This window comes from Pholis gunnellus (assembly GCF_910591455.1).
Source record: "Pholis gunnellus genome assembly, chromosome: 19".
Lineage (NCBI taxonomy): Eukaryota > Metazoa > Chordata > Actinopteri > Perciformes > Pholidae > Pholis > Pholis gunnellus.
The window spans coordinates 13,598,647-13,620,340 of NC_136546.1; the positions used below are offsets into that span (position 1 = coordinate 13,598,647).

Genomic DNA, 21,694 nt, shown 5'->3' on the forward strand with positions numbered 1-21,694 from the left:
TAATAAAGCTAATCATTTCACGGAAACTAACGTTAAATACTCACTGAACCCATAAAACCCTTCCTAATATTTTTCAAGCCATCTATCTTTTGGAGTATCTTAAAAAATAATATGATAGTGTTTATTGTGTTCGTGTATTTTCTTATGAAACAATATGTGACTAGACTGCATTTTGTCACTCAAATTTGTTGTACAATGACAATAAATGTAACGTTACCTTAGATGGATTAAAAAGGTAAATAAACATGAATGTTACCTGTTCTTGTACTGATGTGATTCCAGTTTGCTAAATTACACTAGTTTGAGGTATTTATTGTGACACCTGGTGTCTTCATGTGAACACTGCAACTTCAGAGGTGCCTCGTGAGATACATGAACTATCAATGTTTTCTCTTTACTCAAAATCCTCTCCTGCTTGTCTGTACGCTGCTGCAACAATTACTCAATATTTGAGATTGCAAACATGTTGAACATCGTGACATCCAATGTGCATCATGGAAAAACATGTGAAGGCGAGGTGGATGGGACCGTTATCCTGTTACACGTTGAGTAACGTCCGCATTTCTTCTTACCTCAGCACAAAATGTGTCCGACAGGAGGATGACACATTCCCCACCAGAGGAAAAAGGAACTAAATAGGGTTCCGTTGTTCCAAGGACACCACCAGTGCTCTCACACTGCCTCTGCCTCCTCTGTTTAAATGTGATCACCTGAAAACTGAAAGAGGTCTTCCACTTAGCTCGTTAAACACAATGAAAGTAACATTTATCTTTCATAAATCTTCTTTTTATGTCAAAATACAAGCCTGGAGCAGCATTAGTCATTATTTTGTATCTGTTTTAGGCAGATTAAAATCATCATACAAAATTAAAATAATAAAAACAAAAGCAAACAAACTAGAGATGAACATAAGTTTAATCAAGATTAAATATATGCCCCCCAAAAAAAGATCTTGCAACTCATAAGAGATGGAAACAAGTCAAAACAATACAAAAAGATGAGCTTTTCCGTCTGTCGTGTCAATAGAGTGGTACAGCTTTATCCTTTCCTACTCGTTCTGGACTTTCATTCGGGGTAAATTGTACACATATATCTCATTCACCATATTTTACAGTGCATTGATTCTCAAAACCATAGCCTTCTTCCACATCTAAAAACCCAAACATAAACTCCTTTATAGAATTATTTACATACAAGGCTCGAACAAGTCAACTCAAACCGTTTTGGTGAGCAATAACAAACTTTAAGACAACATCGCCCATCAGAACATATGGGAACTTTCTGAAGCCACCGTGACATTTTGTTACACGACGCACTGAATGGATGGGAGTGGCCTCTAATTGTTAAATAATATGACGAACTCTGACTCGGCAGGGACATTGCAGGATTACTTGACTTGCAAGTTATTCCGCCTCCGTCTTTAAAGTTCGGTTGCAGACACACAACAATGTACAAACACAGCTCGGTGACGTGATGACGCCTACTGAACACATCTCACACACACACTGCTCATAGTGTACCTGTGTGGTAGGTACACAGAGCATTATACATAAATCATGTGCAACTGAACAGAATTAATCTTAAAGTATGCAAATGAACTTAGAAAAGTTGAAAACAAGTGATTTCAGTAAGCAACCATGTCCCCACAGACACAAAAAGAATCATCTCCGTTTATTCATGACTCCTTTTTTTTTTTTTTTGAGATGACATTTTGAGTTAATCCAAACCAGGAAGAACAAAACAGAGCAGCAACACTGGATTATGAGCATTGGATTTGGAGTAGTGAGCGCTGCAGAGATGTAACAGTGTGCCTTGACCTCCAAAACATTTTTATTGTGAAGTGTCGTCGTGTGTCAGAACCGAGTACAGCATCTCCAAACACGCAGAGTGATGAACACAAAACCCTCCTGGGAAATATTAATATAACATCTGTCAGAATACGAACCCCTGTATTCTTGATCCTATCATGACGAATTGATGAGCAAAGGACAGTTGATGTAATCAGTCATGTAGGAAACGGACACACAGGAGAAGAAAAGGGACAAATATTCATTGAGTAACTGTTTGTTTATTCCTTATCGCGCACCGAGACGTACGTAAAGCCCGGTGGCCTACCGCTCCTTGTGCATGTTATTCGATACTCACTCCTTTAAAGACTTAGGACTCTATTTGGAGTTCACTCCAAACCATGGAGTGACTTCTTACCCGTCCTCCATACCTTTTGCCAGTAGACTCCATTAAATAAAAATATGAATAGAAGAAATAAAAAAGGTGAGAGATGTTTTGGTGTGAGAATAAACCAAAAGGAGCCCCGGCTTCCCCTAAATATCCCCTCAGGTCTTAACCCATGTATGGTGGCGAGGGAGGAGAACAACGGACTACTGTTGTACAACAAAAAAAGATGATTAAGTTTGCGTATGATGGTGTTTTTAATGTGTGTGTGTGTGTGTGTGTGTGAGACCAGAAGCGCCCTGCGGAACAGAGGCATAGTGTTATGAAGCACATTAGCAATATAATCAGATTTTTTTCGACATCGTCTGTGTTCTTGTGGGATAAAACCACCACCAGTACCACCAAACGGGGAAACGTCAGCTCTCTAAAGAGTACTGGACTCGCCGGGTTTTCCCTCTTAACGTGGTTTTACGAAAGCGTCACCCGGGGCAGAAGCAGCCACGAGGCCACGTTGGACAGTGCTGGGCTGGGCTGGGATGACAGAAGAGGTCAAAACAATACAAAAGAGAGAGAGAGAGAAAGAAGTCCTACAGCTTGGTCTTATGCGAGCGCAGCGAGGACAGGTGGTGAAAATACAACAGGAATACACACACTCCTCTTCCAAGGGCTCGATGTCAGACTCTAGCGTGGGTGTGTCTTAAGACACGCATACACAAACAGTACATACATGTTAGTCCAATCTCCAAACTAGGGCTTCAGATGAGTCTCTTTGTCACCCTCTGGTGGTTTTGTCCAGAATAGATCTGGTATCACTTTTTCCTTCAAACACAAACACACACACACATATATAATATATATACACAAATATATATACAGTATATATGTGTGTATATATATATATATATATATATATATATATATATGAACATACACACTCCTTGGCTCCCCTGCGTCTGTATTCAGGCTTATCTGGTGTAGTAGACTCTGTAGTAAACACTCTTGGAGCGCCAGAGTGAGTAGGAGTTGTCAAACTTGAGCAGGTAGACTCCGCGGCCGGGGTACTGATGGCTGCCGGCGTACACCTCCTCATGACAGTCCCGCCGGTACACCGGCACAATCTCATCCACCTGGGGCTTTCCCGCCTCCTTCTTCGCCTTCTCCTCCTCGCTGGGAGGTTCACCTGAGGACGCGAGGACAATGTTTACAGTCTACTTTACAATCTATTTTGAGCTCAACACAGATTTGCATAAAATAATAAAATCCCACGGAGTACCTATGAGTGAGGCACAAATATAATGCCATATAATACGGATAAACATTACACCATCTGAAACCCCTTTAGGGATCAGATTATCTTACTTATATATTGTTTTTAACTAAACTTGCATCGTAGCAAAAAGAAAGAAAACTGTGACACAATCTCTTGTATAAGTATAGTGTTGTGGCACTAAACATAAATACACAACTGCTACTCCAGCAGACAGTGAGAAATGAAGTTTAGAAGGACTGGTATAATCTGCAAAAGACTAATTTGTACACAATACTGCCATTCATCTCATCAACATTTAATTCCCACAATTCCTTTCTTTTCACACTACTGCTCTGGCTTCCACCAAAGAACACCAGCAGGACTTCCTCCTCCAAAGGGAGGGCTATGGGATGTTTAACTATGGCGTAGGCGAGCTCTGAACTCGAGATAAGAATATAATGTCTGAAAAACTAGTTAATCATATCGACATTGACTGATGAGTTAAGCAACAGAAATCTGTAGTATGAGTATGTGGTGTATATAATCCAATAGTAAACGGCCCTGAGCCTAATCATGACCCATCAGTACTCTTTTATATTTATATTTTCAATTCTTGGAAAAATAGTATGTTTTGCAGATTTCTTTTGTTTACATAATAATAATAATAAACACATTACGGAAGGAGAGCCTTAACGACATCATTTTCGTTGTTGTTTTTTCACAAGCCGGGCGTTGCTGCGACACCTGAGAAATATTTGCATTCGAAACACTGCCGGCGTATTCACACAGACCTCCCACCCACACCTCACCTTCGTCCTCCTCGTCCTCGTCGCTGGACTCCGACACGTGCACGCTGACCGCGGCGGACGCGGCGTCCGTCCACTCGAAGAAGACCCCGAAGCCGATGTCGTAATAGTCCGTGGCGAACTCCCAGAAAAGGTAAGAGCCCTCCTCGTGGGTGGGCACTCGCACCGTCACCACCTCCCCGCGCCCCACTGTGATCACACTGTCTGCGTCCTGGCGGATCTTCTCCTTGAAGTCCTTGATCTGTGGCCGTGTCCACATGGAGGGAGCTGCTATGACTGGTGGGGAGTCGGCTGTGATGAAAAGGGAGAAGAGACGTATTACGATCTAAGACAATCTGCTAATGCAGTCTACCTTTACTTGTGAGGGACCACGCACAATATTAAAGATAACATTTTCCACAGCACCAACTCCATCAATACAGCAACAGAGCTACGGCATTCTTAGCACTCTACTGCTTTGAGTTTTTCTACTTTGCTGAAAGTGCACAATACCTTCCTCTCCAAACAGTCTTTTAATGTGAAATATCTGCAGGAAGTTTTGAGTTAGGGCCATTGTAGGTATTACAAAAAAATAATAATTATAAAGATTCAGAGAAAAAACCTCAGAGATTAAAGTGGGAAATGTATGAGAAAAAAAACACTGATATTCTCAGAGATTTTGGTAAATTTACAAGAAAAAAAAGAAGAATATTCTCTGAGTGTAAAGTCATACATTCACAAGAAAAAATGGTGATGTGTCTGTTATAAATGTACCACTTTAGCCTCAGAGAATGTGTATAAATATGTGAATATATGTACATGTGACCAATGGCAAAGAGCTGTTTTTTGCAGACCCAGCGATCCGTCAATCTACCCTTAAAACATTGCTTTGAGTGAGCAGCCAGCCACGGTGAATTATTTGGCTCAGGATGTATGTTTTGGAAGCAGACCAAGGCCGTGTTCATTTCTGGTGGGACTGTTTTCTCTTCTGTAAGCAGAATGTGTGGTTGCATCACACCTAAACCAGCATACTATCAGGTATCACTTGTTCCAGCCCTTCTCCTCTCTGCCCTCCAGGTCACATCAACAAATCAGGTTTCAAGTTTCCTGTAAAGCTTTGTTTGTTTGACAGAGAGCGCTCCCTCTCTGTGCTGTAGCCTTCAGCTACACAATGAGGAAAGATAGATCTGTAGATCACTTCTGCATGAAGTCAACTCAAGATGGCTTAAGGGTTTTAAATGAGAAACATCTCCGGCCCACCAACCTAATAAAGGCCCGTTCTCTGAGACCTCCTCTGCCGGCTCCGGCTCCGGGTCCCTGTCCATGCTCTCCGAGTACGAGTCCGACTGGCCTCCGTTGACTGTCGGGGTTTCCTCACTCGTAGGTGGTGAAGAGGCACACAGCGGTACTGCTGCCGAGGCGGGGATGGGTTCCCCGCCACTGAAGCCGCTAGATTCAAGGGTGCCCTGGACCATCGAGTCCGCCTGCATCTGCTGCTTCTGTAAGGCCGCCTGGGACGAAAGGAAGACAAAACTGAGTCAACGCATTGAAATCCAAACTAGGGACATAAACCAAAAATGTTATGTTTCTACGAAGCTGTTGGCCCATTACTGTTTTCAATTTACTTTGTGTCTTTGACAGAAGATGTTGCCAATACCTAAGCTTCCCCCATTAACTGCAGGAAAATCTATAAACATCTATGCCTCGGTTATTGATTACATACTACCTGTTGCTGGGCCAGCTGGACCTGGTAGAGCTGCTGCATGTACTGCTGGTAGTGCTGCTCCTGGAGCTGCCGGATGAGGCCCAGCTGTTGCTCCGGGCTGTTGGGGTATTGCTGGGCAGCATACTGCTGGAACTGCACTGCTGTCTGAGCATTCAACGCCGCCATGATCTGTTGTCTGGGAAATAGGAGACGGGGGCAGAGTTGGTGAGGAAGGAAATGCAGGAAACTGAGAGGAGACAATGGCGGACAGCGGGAAATTGCAGGATTTTAACATAGAGTGTAAGAAATATCTTCTGTGGAACAGGTTTCAGCTGAGCCTGCTCCAGGTAGAATATAGATATGAATGTCAGGGAAATGCGATGATCGTGTAGAAGTCATTTTGATGTACTGCAAGTGCATTGTATATACTTCTGCTGCTCGATCCGTAGCCTCTCCTCCTCTGCCTGTCTCCTTTCCTCGTCCTCTCTCCTCTGCCGTTCCTCCTCCTCAAGCCTCCGTCTCTCCTCCTCCTGCCTCTGTCGTTCCCTCTCCTCCTCCTCCAGCCGCTGGCGCTCCTCTTCTTCTTTCCTGGGGGAAGAGCAACGTAACGGAGGACGTTATAAAAATATGACAAACTCGAGACAGAGTCTGTACTTAAAGAGTGTTTTCCTCGGGGGAACTGAAGTCAAAGTGCCTCACCGTTTCCTCTCCTGCTCCTCCCTTTCGATCTTGTGCGAGGTGACGTAGGGAGCAAAGAGGTTACAGCACTTGTTCAGCAGCTTGACAAACTCCACCATGGCGTCCTCCTTCTCCAGGTTACCCAAGGAGGCCCACTCTTTCCTGCACACACAGGGAGACTTCTCTGTGAGATGTTATTGTTTTTACAATAGCGAAACAAGAGTTTTTAAACTGGTAGCGTTTGTAACAACCATTGCTTCTTAAGAACATAACATTTGAAAGTGTGTCCGTGAAACAAGCTACTTTACATCAAAAGGGAATTACAAGCACAGCACAAGTGTTTAATGGACTATACGGACACACTAAATTGCTGGTTTATTTCCAGATTTCAAAGTTCATACCCTCTGGCACACACGCACACACACACACACACACACACACACACCCCCACAGATGTGTGCTCGGGTTACCTGCGGTCGTTGCCCAGGACATCAAAGAAGCCGACCTCCGGTGAAGCGTCCGGATTATAAGGCCCCAGTAACACCTGTTTGTGCAGAGCCACCAGCCGAAGCTTCTCCTCATAGGTCGGGTGGAAGGCCTTTCCATCTTTATCTGAGAGCAGCAACGTGGAAGCAACGCGTTTGCATTTAGTGTATTTTTTTTTTTGTACATACTACAACACAGCTCTGTGTTTTAGTACAACACAGTAGTAGCAGTAGAAGCATAAAAGGGGATCATATTCTTTTAACACTTCATAAAATCCTCATGGCAAGAGGACTTCAAATCACATTGAAACATTCACCCGAGGCGAGGCAAGGATCGGACAGTATACAAAACAAGTTACACAGGACCAACCCTAACTGACTAGAAAAAACAAAAGCACAGATTACTATCACACAGAGTGGCTACCAGGCCCAAACCAGTTTGCACAGTCATCACAAGTGCTTTGCTCCAAGAACAGAGCAAATGTCCAGTGTTAAACAAGTGTTCAGGATGTGTTCTGTATGTTTATTGGATTTCCTGTTGGAGTGGCAGCATGGGAGTGGTCTATGGATATATGGATATGAGCAGGCAGGCAGTAAAACAGGCCACTGGTCATACAGCCCTGTAGAGCCTGTTTTCAAACCCGTCGATTTGAGACTATGGAACCGGTATTATACCCACTCCTTCAGCACAATGGTAACCGGTCAGCGTATAATTCATCAGAGACGAGTCTGTGAAGCAAATGGCGCACAGGCTCCTTTCAGCCTCTTCAAATGGCACAACAGGGCGTGTTAAAGCTCCCAAACAAATCACTATGAGCCACCACTCTGTTAGCTTGATAGCTCATAGCTTCTTTTTTTTTTGGGCTACATTAGTTGATGGAGCAGTCGCAGGTTATTCTCCCCAAAGTAGACAACACCATGCAAACAACCGGATGAAAATACCGTCAGGCCACACATAGACACAAGTGGACAAGTGCTTATTTCACCCTTTAACGACCAGCTAGCATCCTGATAGCACTCGTTAGCTATGTGGTAAATGTAACGTTGAGGCTGACAGTGACAGCTAACGTTACGAGCTAACGTTAGCTAACGGCTAACCTCGACCAAGCGAGCGATTCGTCTCCCAATGTATCGGTTGGTACGTTACCGTTAAGCTGCTTGTATACGTTGAAGCCTTGAGATTAGGGTAAAAGCCAAAATACCTTTGAAAAATTTAAGGCCCATTCCGTAGAGCTCCAGCAAAGGAAAGCCCCATTTCCTCTCTATGGCTGATTTTGCCGTCTCTCCATCTTCGCCTCCCGCGGCATCCGACGTGTCGGTGTCGGGTTCCGCGGGGTCCGGGTCCGGCTCCTCGACCCGGGTCTGCTCGCCCTCCGGGTCTGGACTGAGGGTGAGGCCATCGATGGAAACTTCGAGCCGGCTGGAAGTAGCACTGTCGAGGTCGCCGCTCTGAACCTCTGTCGCCATCATGTAGACTGTCAGCTGAAGCGGCCACGTACCTACTTCCGTTTAAATTTGGCGGAAGTTCCGGGAGATTTTTTTTCTTCTTCTTCTTCTTCGATGTAAATAATGACGACGCTTTAACCGATAAGAGACATATTTACAGATTAGTTTTTATTTATTTTACACATGGGACTGAGTCTATTTACATATATATTCCAAATAATATGTATATGAGAACAACAAGATATATACAGTAATGTTATTTGTAATTAACATTATTTTACTCTGAAAATATTCACACAGCAAAATGGTAAATTTGTCATTGTTAATTTTGATTTAGTTCTGTTTCTACTAAGTTATAGTGAAAATCTGCATGTAATAGCCCTGTAATATATACACACACATATGTCATGTCATAACATTTGGTGTCCTGTGATCTTTTTACTGCTGAAGGATTGACATTCATCTTTGTCTGTACATGTACTGAGTATTTTTTTTAATACATTTGTGGAAAAAGCAAATAATTACCTCAATGGTTAATATGACAACCAGGGGTTAGTTGTCTTGTAACCAGTTGAAACATAGAACACGTGAAGTCAATAAAATCACAAACATAAAAAAAACTATTAAAAAGTTTTCAAAACGATGACTTGTCAAGTTATCCCTTTAGTGGAATGGTGGGGTTGGATGGATTTCTGTTTATTAAAATTATTTTTAAAATATAGCACAAAAGACAAATACAACTCAAACAAAGGACAGTTCCTGTCTATATGGTTAGGGTTAACCCTAACCTTAACCCGCTGATAACAATATACATTTTTAAGATGAAGCCATTTTCCCTGGTAGTCGTTTTTCTATAAACGCAAACAATAACAATCTGTTAAATTTGGTTTTTAAAGCTGAAAAATAAACTTTCTGGTGGACACATTGTGGACAAACAATGTAATGGAGATAGTCTTTCTAAATGACCTCAAACATATCTTTGGCATTTCAATACAGCCCGACCATTTATCGACCCAGCTCTAATATAAATACACTTAATTGCAGTAACATTTGCTTATCTGGGTTTAGAAGAGTACACACAGCAACAATCATCACACTTAACTTTTGATTGTGATCAATGCACCTTTATACTGAGCCCACATTTTCATTAGGAAACTATGAATGTACTATTACTCCTTAAATCATCCCTCAAATACACAAAGGAACAAACTCAAAAAGAGGCCCATAAGACAGCTGCCATTTTAACACAAACCTGCAAACTTGTGAGGATAATGTGCCTGTCTGTCTACAGGTTGAATGTATAGTGGTCAGGTCCAACTGAGGGTTAAACGGTGGTCAGGCTTAAAAGGTGTGAACATGCTTTTGTCTGTGTCTACAGCGTGAGCTGCCAACTGTAAATGGCCAGTAGAAATCCCAACGTGTTTTTACTGTTTGATGTTTGAAAGTGCAGTCTGTTAACTACAATATATCGGCATGAATCAATGCAGAACTGCATTCTTTTAACTTAATTCAAATGTCAAATTGATATCATGGGCTACCAAGCTGAAGGTTATTACTAAATACAAACACTGGAAGTAAAAGTACATTACAATTAATGCTGTATTCATACTTTTCATTGGTCATAACTCAAGAGCTTTGTGGACACAGATGGATGTACGAGGCATTTAATGTTCATTCCATGATCCGCGGTTACCTTTCAGGAAACATTGTCACCGTCCATATATTACAAAAGGAATCAGGAAATAGGCCTACAGCCTGATTTTAGCATAGCAATCTGGTCTGTGAACACAGGCAATACCCAATTAGGGGCCCAGACAAAGCAGCCTGTGAACTGCGAACGTCTCCACCAACAAGCACGTCCGACCTAAACAATGCTGTATGTGTCAAAGTACAAAGATCAATAAGTGCGTTTGTGGATGTGAAATGACACAAGGGCTGTCAAGTAATTTTCCCACAGAGACCAGCAAGAAAAATAACCAGAAATAAAACCTCTGGTGTTTTTCTTTTTAGGTCCATGTTACAGGTCTCTTTCAGGAGGATGATAGTTTAATGCTAAACACATAACATCTACTCCAGGATGACTTTAACCCAGTTACAGCTGCATCCCATAAATCATATGAATGAGGATGTGGTAACAAGTCTGGGAATCACGTTGTATTGCAATGATGTCGCCCCACACCCAAAGTAAATAAATATGATGCATGAAATTGAACCGTAATTGCCCAAGTAAGCACAATATTTCACTATAACAAATTCGTTGATGAAATGAGCATAGACTCTCACTAAAAGTACCATTAAAGATTATTCTTGTCCAAATATGTGTGAACAAATTAGTCTGTCTGTGGTGTTACCTGGCCTCTCGGCTTGATCCCCCTCCTCTAAATCAAATGAAGGTGAGCCATTCAATAACAAGCACTTAATCCTGGGTACTCTAGAACTGGGGTTTGTGTATTGAGATTAACTTTGTTGGAGCTGAAAGGGGGCAGGAAGCACAATTTCCTACACATCAATGTGGAGGAGCAGACCCCTAAAGACCTGATGCTTTATAAAACATAACTTGTGTTATTTCACATGGAAGTCTAAAGGGAGGAAATCACAAAAAAAAACGTTAAAACCCTGTATAATATTGATGCAGAATCACAATCAACAATACATAAATATATTTTTAATGACATATCCTTTAAGTTATTTTAAAAGTGTATTTATTGAGTGTCTCAGTATACTCTGCATCATATAATTCATTGTGTACACAAATATCATAGGGAACTGGCCACTTTGCCGAAGGGCTCTTTCAATCGGTTGTTGAAATATAGGGGGATATGTTTATACAACGGAAAATAAATGTATTAAATTCTCTTATTATCAAGCAACAAACTGCAGCCCTTAGGGGGCTCAGATTAGGAAATGGCAGTTTCCGACTTGCCTCTCTTTGATGGCTACTGGTCAGTTATTGCTTCATCCATTCCAAAGCGGGTAAATGTTTTCACTGCCGATGTGTATTGAGCATGCAGATTCCATTAAAACCCCTTTAAAAGAGACCTGCGGCCGCTCCACCGTCCCAGGTGTGATGCCTTCACACCTCCGGCGTCGTGCAGACGTCTGAAGTCAGTGCGCGGCTGCTGTAGTGCCAGCCGGCCCCGATGGTTGCCCCATTCACACATACAGGCCGCAGCACCTTTGATCGCGGGAGGATTTAAGTCCAGCGAGGCGCGCAGGTCTCAGACTCAGTCAGTCGCTGGAAATAAGACGTCGAGGAGCATGTCTTCAGTTCATGGGAATATGCGCGTGGGGGATCTGAATCATTTCCAGATGTATCACGAGGGACCTCTGCCGATAAACAGCATGGTGAACTCAGGTATGTGGCTGGTAGTCAAAGTATCATTCTGTGACAAACTGTATCGTAACACATACCAACGGTCACAGCAAGTAACGGTTTACAGCCGGGTCAGTGCGTAATTTACGCACACGTCCATTGTGGTGTTTCTGTGACTCCCATTTATCTAACGGTGCTTAACTAAATCGTGTGCACGTTTTCTTTTTCAGATTTTGGAGCCTCAGATGGTACAAACTACTTCAACCCAGCAAACTCTGTGCCGAGGGCGGATAAATGCGTGGCAATACTGACCCACAGGAGGAAGAGGACCAACTTCACCCAGCAGCAAATCGAGGTGTTGGAGAAAGTTTACTCGGACACTCAATACCCCGACATCTACCTGCGAGAGAGACTGGAGGCTCTGACCGGACTACCGGAGTCCAGAATTCAGGTAATGTCTAATGGAACGGTATCTTAATAAAAAATAAAGTAAAATGTTGTCAAATTAAAACCAAGTTGCTCAACATGTCCACACATTTTCCACCCACACATTTCAGGTGTGGTTTCAGAACAGAAGGGCGAAGTCTCGTCGCCAAGTTGGCTCATCGGTGTCGAAGGTCGCAAACCCGCCAGCAGCTGGTCCCTTTAGCCAGCTCCAGAGCAGGATGGGCCCAGAGAAAGGTAATTATTACAGTCACATTATTGTGATTTTTGTTTTGGGTTCCGATCTACTTATTTCCCCCCTCAGGCATCAAGTTCTCAGTGGTTAGTCCTCTCAGACCCAATTTGCTGCTGAAATGTCTTTAAAATTAAAAAGATTTAAAGTCCCCTATGTTGATAGAATATGTTGCTGGAAAACGACTCACATCAATGTGAAACACCACATTTCTTTTACTTCACAACTAATTGCCTCACCCAACTTTTCTCTTTCAGTTTATGACAACAACCATAGAGCCGAGGCACACAGGGTAGGAGGTTTTGGACTGGAGGAGAGTTTCAGACCCACAATGCACCAAAACACAGATGATGCTCACAGAACCAGTATGCCCACCGATCCCAACAGCTACGCACACACGTCCGCCTCTTGCATCTACGACAAGGAGGGAACCAGAGCGACGCCTGAGCAGATGCAAAGACGCGAGCTGAGCGTTAACGTCCCGTGCTGTAACATCCATCTGTACCCCAAAGAGAACGAGCATCCTCCCAAGATCGAAGCCAACATGTCCGCTAACCAGGGACAAACGGTTCTGGTGGAATATGACAATTTCCCACCGAACAAGACCATCGGACCAGAGATGAAAGTTGTGATTCCCCCCATCCCCAGCCAGAATAACTTCAGCAGGTCATCCCCAAAGGATAACGGGTGCCAAATCCAGTATCCATGTGTGAGGGCCACAGGGGACCGGTTCAGTCACTTCTCCCCGATCCACGCTACCGAGGCCCCGGACTTTACCGACTCAGACTCCGACTGGGATAACGAGGCCATGGCGGGCTTCAGTGGCTTTATGTGATGCATTATAAGAGCCGATATAAAGACAGCTACATGTATTATAAGAGGCGGTACACAGTAAATGGAAAGTTTGTATTTATTGTTAAATAGTAATAAAAGTGTTGATTGTAAAAAAAAAAAGAATAAGAAGAAAACTGTTTGTTTATGTCCGTTAATAAAGACTAAAAACTAGAAGACAGATTACTGCTTTGCAATATTATGTTTAATATAAAAAGACGGAAACATTTATATACAATTGCCCCGAGGCACTCTCATATACAACTTTACAAAACTGAAAAAAGGAGATTCTCAAGGAAAAAACGGTTGACTTAAATTTTCCGGGCTTAGTGTGGGGGTTGCAGCAGTAGCCATGCCAAATATGGAAATGCTAAGATCATCTTAAGGAAGTAAAAGGCTTCAAAACCCCAGAGTTCTCCTTTATAAAAATACCAAAATCTCTTTTCAGTGCACACAAAATTACAAAAACCCATTTCTGAATATACACAGCAGAAATGTTGACGGTAGTTCTAATAATCAGAGATATTGTACAATTATCTACAATAAACAATTTTATAAAACATTCTTGCTCCCCGTGCTTACCATCAGTGGAGCAACAGAACACGTCACTTACAGGGTTAAACTTTAGAGATAGCAAAATATTGTTTCATCACCATACACACCTACTCAAAAATAAATAAATATGGACTATAAAAACGGTAAGAATCAATGTTTGGCACATGAAACCAATAAATAACCATCGACAGTTTGGAGATGTGGATTTGTAGCAACAGCTAAAGGTTCTTTCGGATTCGTGTTCAATTGGGTGCACCAACATTTTTCATACAGTAAAATGGGCGGCTAAAATACTTGGGACATCCTCCCTCCCTTCAGCACAACGCTGCAGGGAGTCCGGGCAGAACGCTGAGTCGGTTCACTGGGACGTCCAAATTCAGATCGCATGGTGGTGGTCCACAACATCCGTGTGAGCAGTCTCGTATCAGTTCAGGTGAAAGCCACCGTCTCAAGAGCCAGCGTTAATGGGCCGCACCGTGCGGAGGATGCCGTTTCTCAGACCGCATTGGTGTTGTTGGCAGAAAATGCGTGCAGATTTCCCAGCTGACTAAGGCCACTCTGGATGTGTGCCACGTGGATCTCAACATTATTCTGGAAGCAACTAGGAACACAGAGAAGACAATAGTATCAGAAATGTTCAGAACCTACATGATTTTCAAAGCTGTCAGACTGCTGTGCTGTTAACGCTACACGACTCGCTGCCTGGTAATCGGGTCTTAAACGCGTTACTGGACTGACTAGCGACATGGGGGTCACATACTAAAAGATCTTTTAGCGGAAGGAATCCCTGATGAGTTTGTCTCGGCGTCAATCTACATTTTGTCACAAATTCACACGAGAGAAGGGAATCCGACGTCGTCATGCGACGTTGATGTCGTCGTTGGCACACTCACAAAACAGCCTGTTTCCACACATCTTTAAAATGTCCCCCGTGTATATCAGTTGTCATGTGTTATGTTTACTACTTATGTTCAGAGAGTACTAGTTTATGGATGAATAAATGTGGTCAACACACGTCGCACTTGTTTCCTCTTGGTTTCATTTTTTGTCTATTGTCACACTCGTTGCTCTGCTGGCATCTTAAGTCCCTGTCGTACTGGAGAGCATTTATGCTTTTGGTCGTTTACAATTTCTTCGGGAACTTCCCAGTAGTTGTGCAGAACAAAATAAGCATTATTAAGAAAAGGAAAGTTTTGCATCCATCGCCCTTCTCAAAGCCGTAAACCGGGACTTCAGACTTGTGCTCCACAGGGGCCGATAGCGCCGCTGGACACGCCGCCCGTTCTCCGTGTTGAAACGAATCACTGGTAGACCTGGCTGTTTGTTTTCTTCCGGAAAAAGGTCATGTGATAGAGACGCGACGAATCAGGGATGGATAAGTCGTCGAAGTTTTCAAACGTACCCGGCTTGGGTTGCGTTTCAAAACGTCTTCGTGTGGAGTCGCGTGGACGCTGAGCGTAGACGTAACAACAGATATGCGTTTTAAAATGGAAATGTAGTCGTGTGGATGTAACCTGTGTGAAATAGATCGGATAAACGCTTCTGAAGATATTCTAAGGATACTCCCCACATACAGACAGCTTTAGAGCTACAGCCAACACCCTACGTAGGAGAAACAGCAACAACTGTGGCCCGTGTTGCCTCTGATCTGAGGCTTTTGTGGGGGAAAGTGTCAGGGCTAAAGTGGTGTGAACTAGGCATGAGGAGCTTTAGCTAGAAACACTGAAGGGGCTTTTTACCTGAGGTTGGAGGGATCAATTGACGCCTTGATGTCATTAAGGGAGTCTGTTAGAGATTTAAATTCAAAGGAGTTCAGGTCTCCCCCATCTGCCAGACACTGAAACAAATTAGAAAAAAAACAAGTTATCAAAGTATATCGGTCTATTATGTAATTATTGTGGTAGATACAAAAGCTGCTGAAGAACGTTCACAACCGGCCTCTTAACGTATTGATGTTCTCCTCACACAAACATGTATCTACATCCTTTACCTTGATCTGCAGCAGTAGAGCGGTGAGGCGGGAGATGAGGTGTGTCAGGCTGGGGTTGGTCACGCTCTGCTGTCCCTCCTTCAGCGAGTTGCTCAGCTGCACCATCTGCTGGGCTTCGTCTTCACAGCGCCGCCGCAGCTCTGTGGGATGGTCGGCCGGAACCATGCCCTGATCTGGAGCCAGCTGCGTGGACACATTTTTTTAGATTGGTCACGGTGGACTATGAAGTGAGATGCTAGGAATGTCAGGGGAGAGAAGTGCATCTGTTGACTTACATCACAGCAGAACTGCTGAACTTCATGGAGCACCTTATTCAGATCTTTATTAAGCCGTTCAAGCTCGAGCACCGTGGTCGCATATCGCTTCTGAAAGTCCAGGTCAATAGGCATCGAGTACGACTTCTGAAAACAAAAGCACACGTTTAGTTCGGCTTGATGTATAAATCTCATGTTTTGAAGCCACTTTTAATAAAACGATGGTGATCGTACCAGTTTCTCTGCCTCCGTGTTCATTTCTTTCAAGTTCTTGATGTGGTCTTTCTTGATCATGAGGATCTTGGACAGCCTCGTCTAGTCATTAAAAAAATAAAACACAGAATATGTTACAAAGCTGTAGGATGTCAGATTTTAGTATTCCATTGTCATCACAGGAAGTATTTACCACTTGGACGAGGAATTTGACAGGAAATCCTCCCAGAGTATCTCCCTCTGCACCAGGCAGCTTGTTCCTCCACGGCGACTGGTTGATAAGAGCGTCATTGTCCTGTTATCAAAAACATTTAGGTCATTTATCTTCATCAGCAATCTAGAGGAAGAGATTCACAATAATCAACCTCAAGACTAGTTGTTTTTTCTGTTATGACAATGTCTGAACTGTCCTTATACAGTAAGTGCTACCACTGACTAGCATATCTAAATATACTTTTTACATATATACATTCACAACGGGGGTACGGTACCATGAGGACGGGAGTGGTGGCGGATGGGTAAGGCCCCCTGGGCGGAGTCACAACGTTCTGCATGTAGCGTGATATCCGATGCTTCTGGGCAAAGGCTGAGATGGGCATGGTCTCATTGGGCTCATTGCTCTGGAAAACACAAGCGTCACCGGACGTTCAAGACTGTATAGTCCCATTCCTTTAGCACAGCTACTGCACATCTTTGTATTTTGACAGAATCTGGTTTTACAATCTATGTTAATACAAAAATAAATAAAGACATAACAGGCCATTCTTACCAAGACTTCGTAGTCAGGCACAGTGTGTGTTCCCAGGCCACTGCGGTCGAAGGTGACGCGATAGGTGGCAGCGCTCGTGTCCACGGCATCGATCTGCCCGGTGAACAGCCCATCATGGACGCCTCGGAGTCGAGCTGAGGAACAGAGAGGAAAAACAAACTAAATCAGAATTATTACTGGGAACAAATGAGCATTGGACATCCTCACTATAAATACTGAGAATTGTAAACTGGGTGCGTTTCGTTTCAACCGTCTTACCGGTGACTTTGGTTCCTATGATGAGTGGCAGAGGGATTTCATCTGGAAGGTCTTTGCAGTTCGACACGTCGGACAGTTTTCTCTGTTGCAGCAGACGCATCTTCTGCCTCTTCTGCCTCAGCGCTGTCCGCTCCTCAGCGAAGAACGCCGACGAACACCTGGAGGGGATCAACGAAGCATAACGCGTTAACAACATCTCTTTTAAGGCTTTGTTTTGAGGAAACAAATACGGGGAGAAAACTATTTCACATGTTTGACAAACACGAGAAGTGAAAACGGTGTGTAGAAGCACACATCTTAAAGATTGCAGCGTACCGTCGGGGTTTCCCCATCAGTCTCCTGATTGTTCCCCACTCGACCCTCGTCAGCTTTCTCGTTTTCAGGTTGGGGAAAGACTCCTTGAGACACAGGCAGAACTCATTGTCGCCCTCAAAGAGCGGTCTGGAAGAGACGACATCGTTAACACATCATTCGACAAACATTGCGGATCAAAAAGCATCTCTGAATCGATTACAATTCATCAAAATGACTTGCTGTCTTCTGAAGGTGAACGTGAGAACGTACCTGTCGATATTGGAATAGAACCATTCGTAGATGCACCATTTGTGAGCTTTGGGTAGTTTAAGGAGGTTTCTTAATCTCAGCCCTATTTTCTGGGATGCCTTCTTATCTGGCGTCACCACATTGGAACATTTCTGTAAAGCAAAACATTTAAACAGTTATTCCACATAAAGGCATATATATGTTCGGAAAAGTAATAAACGCAATAAATTGAACCCCTTAAGAAGGGTTATCCTACACAAATGCATTTTTTCACTACGCTAGGCAGCTGTAACTTAATTCACTCTAAGGCAACTTCTTCTTCCTCCTGAAACAAAGCTATAAATTATTGTGTGTGGTCAAGCAGACGACTAGCAGGAAAGCACCGTTGCTTAAAAATTCTTGCTATGTTCACTTCACTGGTTTTGTAGCTTATGTTTAAAGAAGGAGAGGCAGCGGTCTGGAGTCAAGTTTGACTCCGTACCACGATCTGTTAATTTCATCAAACAAATTGTCAGCCACATCGTTTTCTGATACACTCAGAATTATGTTTTAATGCAATTTGGAGCCGTTATTGCTCTTTTTAGTAATTTATTGCTTTAATTGACTACAGTTGCCATCAACGCTGATTGGAAATCTACATAAAAAAGGAGACACATTTTCCCTTTAAGTCAAGGACTACATTTGCAATAAACTGCTGCAGCACAGGCGGGCTCAGTGGCACGTTAGAGAGTAGGAGGGGCTTCTACTCCCCATGAGTCCCTTTCACAGTGAGCGGTCTGTACCTGTGGGGTGGTGCTGACCCGTTGGCTCCTCCGAGGGGATCTAGAAGGGAGACGCTGCTGGGGCGACTCATCCTCCTCCCGAAACAAACGACTCCTCTTTGAGCTCCGCGTGGGCTGAAAAGATACATGTTGAAGGAAGTTTATGAATAGTGCCAATCATACTTCAAGAATAAAATCCTTCTCATACAAGTCGCAAATATTTGTGTGCATTTCTCTTGTAGAACTTTACAGAAATCAATTTACAGCGCAGTTGTACGATTCAGGCAATATGTATCAAGCATAATCAGTTCATTAATATATTCATTAATTAATAATTCAGGCAATCTACGGATGCACCAATCCAATTTTTAAATCCCGATAGCGATACATGGGTTTTGGGTATCGATCCAATACCAGTGTGTATTAATAAGCTGTATGCCTCACTGTGTGGAAGGGACTGGAATCATTGTTTTATGTGCAAAGCAACAACAGGTTTAACTTAAACATTGCTTTCTTAAAGAGTAAACATTAATGCAGCAACAACTTGGTCACTACCTAAACAGGAATTAAAATACAGTAATATATAGTGTATATAGAATATACATAAAATTGAATTGATTAGATCGATATCCAATCCAGCTATTTAAGTCAGTGTCGGCAATATCATTGTTGGTGCGTTTTCTGGTTTGCAGTTTATTTCTAGGGGTCCCAGACTGTGCCGCTGAAAGTCAGACATACTGCCTAGATAGATTTGCAGTTGACATACTGACCAGTTGCATGTGGATTGCACCTTCCTTCCAAATCTGCATTTCTTACTTTGACAATAAATTCAACCAGGGAGCTGGAAAGTATAATAGCCAAGAAAGCACTCTTACTGTGTCCATTATGAGGGAGGGTTGTCGTCCCCTGGTGTTGTGAGCTCTTGGGAAGCTGTTCTTTTCATTCAGAGTGTTGGACAAACTGCCTTCTATAAAAACAAAAACATTTTTCATTTTTATTCATAACAGTGGGAGGACACCTGATACAGGACCCCACTAAGAGCTTCACATTATCAAATTCCAGACTCAAAACTATTCTCATCTCACAGATGATGTAATTGAGGTTTCCACTTACAAGTGAAACTGGGGTAGATCATTTTCTTACAGGTGTTGACACATGTTATCCTTCCCAATACGGGGACTCAACTCCACTGTGTCTCTGACGGCATCAGCCACAAATGTACGGTCTATTGTCGTTGTGGTGCGTCATACAGAAGTCTAATACAATAAAGGACATACAGTTACATAGGTAACCTATGCCTTGTGTCTGCTAATGCACACGCAGACCAGATTCACAAAAATCTTCATAGGCTAAGTGTGTTTCGGCATACATGGAATTTGACACAGTAGTTCCCAATATACATACACAGTGCCAGGGACAGATGTACAGAAAGTTAAATAAAGATGCAGCCCACATACCTTTCAGACTGACAAGTGCCTCTGCCGAGGAGCCTGGGGAAGAGAAAGGGCTAGCGTTACATCGATTGAACGTTACAGTAACGCACTCACGGCATATGACTATACTGTAAATATTTTACTACACACTTCAGGGTGATACAAAACGTATCGAGGCCGTTCTCGTTAGTTTTAAGTTAGTGATACTTAACACATTTTGTTTAAGCTACCACAGAAAACGTCTGCAGGGTGCTGATGAGACTGCCCTTTAAACACTGACAGCAGTCGGTTAGCTTAACGCTACGTTAACTGAAGTTACATATAGCTAGCGCAGTCAGTTAGGCCTTAATCCCCAATACGAGCTGTCAAGAACGGGCAAAACGTCAGCTGTACAAATCATACCCACGAAACGAGCTAACATAAGCTAACGTTACACTTGGTACCACCAGGAGATAACATGTATTTAAATCAACTACGTTCACATCGATTGAAATTACTATTTCATCTGTTTCATAGCAAAACTAACTAGTTTCCCTTCCCCGTCTTGTCAAAACGATACACAACGACGTTACCATGTAACGTTAACCAACCGCTAACGAACGTTAAATAAAAGACTAACAAACTATACCAAGCTAACGTTACTGGCTAACGTGTGTAACGATACTTTTAGTAACGTTAACAGAGACGTTGTGGTAGTCCCTTTGTTATTGCTGCTTACGACGTAAGGCTAGCAGACGTTAGCTTATAGCTAAGCTAACGTTATTTGTTTACCCAGTTGAGCTAAAGTAACTTGCTCAACTCCAACATTAGCTATGGTTAGCCTCTCATGCTAACAAGCGTTAGCTGACTTGGGCAGACCGGTATCTCTCATAGCGTCTAGAAAAATACTTTATGAACTCTGCCCAAAACTTACGATATTCATTACATGGGCAACAATAGCAGTGTATTACCAAATGTTGCATTTAATCACTACGGGACCTGCTGCGTGTTTACAATGCAAAACTCCTTGAATATGTGTTGTTACTCACTCTCGTCTAACAGCTGGTCCATCTCCGCCATCTTGAATTAGCCGCGCCGCTTTTTCAAAGACGTTGTCAAACTGCATTCTGGGTCGGGACGCTATCTGGAGGGCGATTTGAGAAATAAAAAGCACATAATTTATCAAACCGATCACTAAGAATCACTTTGTATTATATATGCAAACACACACTTATATTCACTCAATATAAATCCAACTTTCCGTACGAAATGTAACGGGAAGTTCTTTGAGAACCGTTCCTTAAGCAAAACTGAAAGTCAGAATAGGCACTCAGCATCCACACATTGTCATACAGCACTTGAGATACAGTCACATGTTTATTTTTTTGTTCAATTTAATTCATTGTTGGGAATAATTTATGCTTTATTCCCAACTTCCCATGGTGCAAGTTGTTGTTTTTAACATAGCCAGTATAAAATGCCTTTTAGTCTCTTTCAAATGGGAAATCAAGTTAATAAATACTATTTCTGTTTAGTGGTATTAGGGTTTGTAATATTTAAATGTCCTACAAGATCTAGCATCACACAGACTCAGACCTG

The 21,694-nt window shown here is 42.8% G+C and overlaps 3 protein-coding genes across 5 annotated transcripts; 1 reads left to right on the top strand and 2 right to left on the bottom strand.

Annotated features, from left to right (window-relative positions):
- Positions 1–897: 897 nt before the first annotated feature.
- On the bottom strand, positions 898–8,566 carry acbd3 (acyl-Coenzyme A binding domain containing 3). 2 transcript variants are annotated; one of them, XM_079180501.1, is made up of 8 exons: positions 8,277–8,566; positions 7,060–7,201; positions 6,611–6,751; positions 6,341–6,499; positions 5,933–6,107; positions 5,471–5,717; positions 4,231–4,518; positions 898–3,352 (listed from the first exon to the last, which is right to left on the bottom strand). In XM_079180501.1, the coding sequence occupies exons 1-8, from the start codon at positions 8,542–8,544 to the stop codon at positions 3,138–3,140; spliced, it is 1,635 nt and encodes a 544-aa protein (XP_079036627.1). In that variant the 5' UTR covers positions 8,545–8,566; the 3' UTR covers positions 898–3,137. The 2 variants fall into 2 exon arrangements, with proteins under 2 accessions (XP_079036627.1, XP_079036626.1); XM_079180500.1 differs by having other exon boundaries at positions 5,930–6,107; positions 8,277–8,563.
- Positions 8,567–11,778: 3,212 nt separating this feature from the next.
- Positions 11,779–13,344, top strand: mixl1 (Mix paired-like homeobox; the record flags this gene model as incomplete). The annotated part of the gene is made up of 4 exons (XM_079180840.1): positions 11,779–11,875; positions 12,064–12,284; positions 12,391–12,514; positions 12,767–13,344. The coding sequence occupies 4 exons, from the start codon at positions 11,779–11,781 to the stop codon at positions 13,342–13,344; spliced, it is 1,020 nt and encodes a 339-aa protein (XP_079036966.1).
- Positions 13,345–13,533: 189 nt separating this feature from the next.
- On the bottom strand, positions 13,534–21,196 carry lin9 (lin-9 DREAM MuvB core complex component). Of its 2 annotated transcripts, XM_079180455.1 has the most exons (15): positions 21,145–21,196; positions 20,141–20,173; positions 19,559–19,650; positions 18,705–18,818; positions 17,944–18,074; positions 17,695–17,820; positions 17,380–17,537; positions 17,122–17,255; positions 16,844–16,972; positions 16,546–16,647; positions 16,374–16,454; positions 16,161–16,286; positions 15,886–16,068; positions 15,635–15,732; positions 13,534–14,496 (listed from the first exon to the last, which is right to left on the bottom strand). In XM_079180455.1, exons 1-15 carry the CDS (start codon positions 21,173–21,175, stop codon positions 14,391–14,393), a joined length of 1,644 nt encoding a protein of 547 aa, XP_079036581.1. In that variant the 5' UTR covers positions 21,176–21,196; the 3' UTR covers positions 13,534–14,390. The 2 variants fall into 2 exon arrangements, with proteins under 2 accessions (XP_079036581.1, XP_079036580.1); XM_079180454.1 differs by lacking the exons at positions 20,141–20,173; positions 21,145–21,196 and adding an exon at positions 19,797–20,039.
- Between the last annotated feature and the right edge of the window lie 498 nt (positions 21,197–21,694).

What these genes read in the sequence shown, in the direction of transcription:
- acbd3 (XM_079180500.1), bottom strand. Translation starts at nt 8,544, where the DNA reads ATGATGGCGACAGAGGTTCAGAGCGGCGACCTCGACAGTGCTACTTCC. An exon ending in GGGCCTTAAATTTTTCAAAG is followed by an intron (nt 7,202 to 8,276) that starts GTATTTTGGCTT and finishes TGCTGCTCTCAG; the next exon opens with ATAAAGATGGAAAGGCCTTC. An exon ending in AGAGAACGGGCCTTTATTAG is followed by an intron (nt 4,519 to 5,470) that starts GTTGGTGGGCCG and finishes TTTTCATCACAG; the next exon opens with CCGACTCCCCACCAGTCATA.
- lin9 (XM_079180455.1), bottom strand. Translation starts at nt 21,175, where the DNA reads ATGGCGGAGATGGACCAGCTGTTAGACGAGA. An exon ending in CTGATGGGGAAACCCCGACG is followed by an intron (nt 17,538 to 17,694) that starts GTACGCTGCAAT and finishes GATCCCCTCCAG; the next exon opens with GTGTTCGTCGGCGTTCTTCG. An exon ending in TGCCTGACTACGAAGTCTTG is followed by an intron (nt 16,973 to 17,121) that starts GTAAGAATGGCC and finishes TGTGTTTTCCAG; the next exon opens with AGCAATGAGCCCAATGAGAC.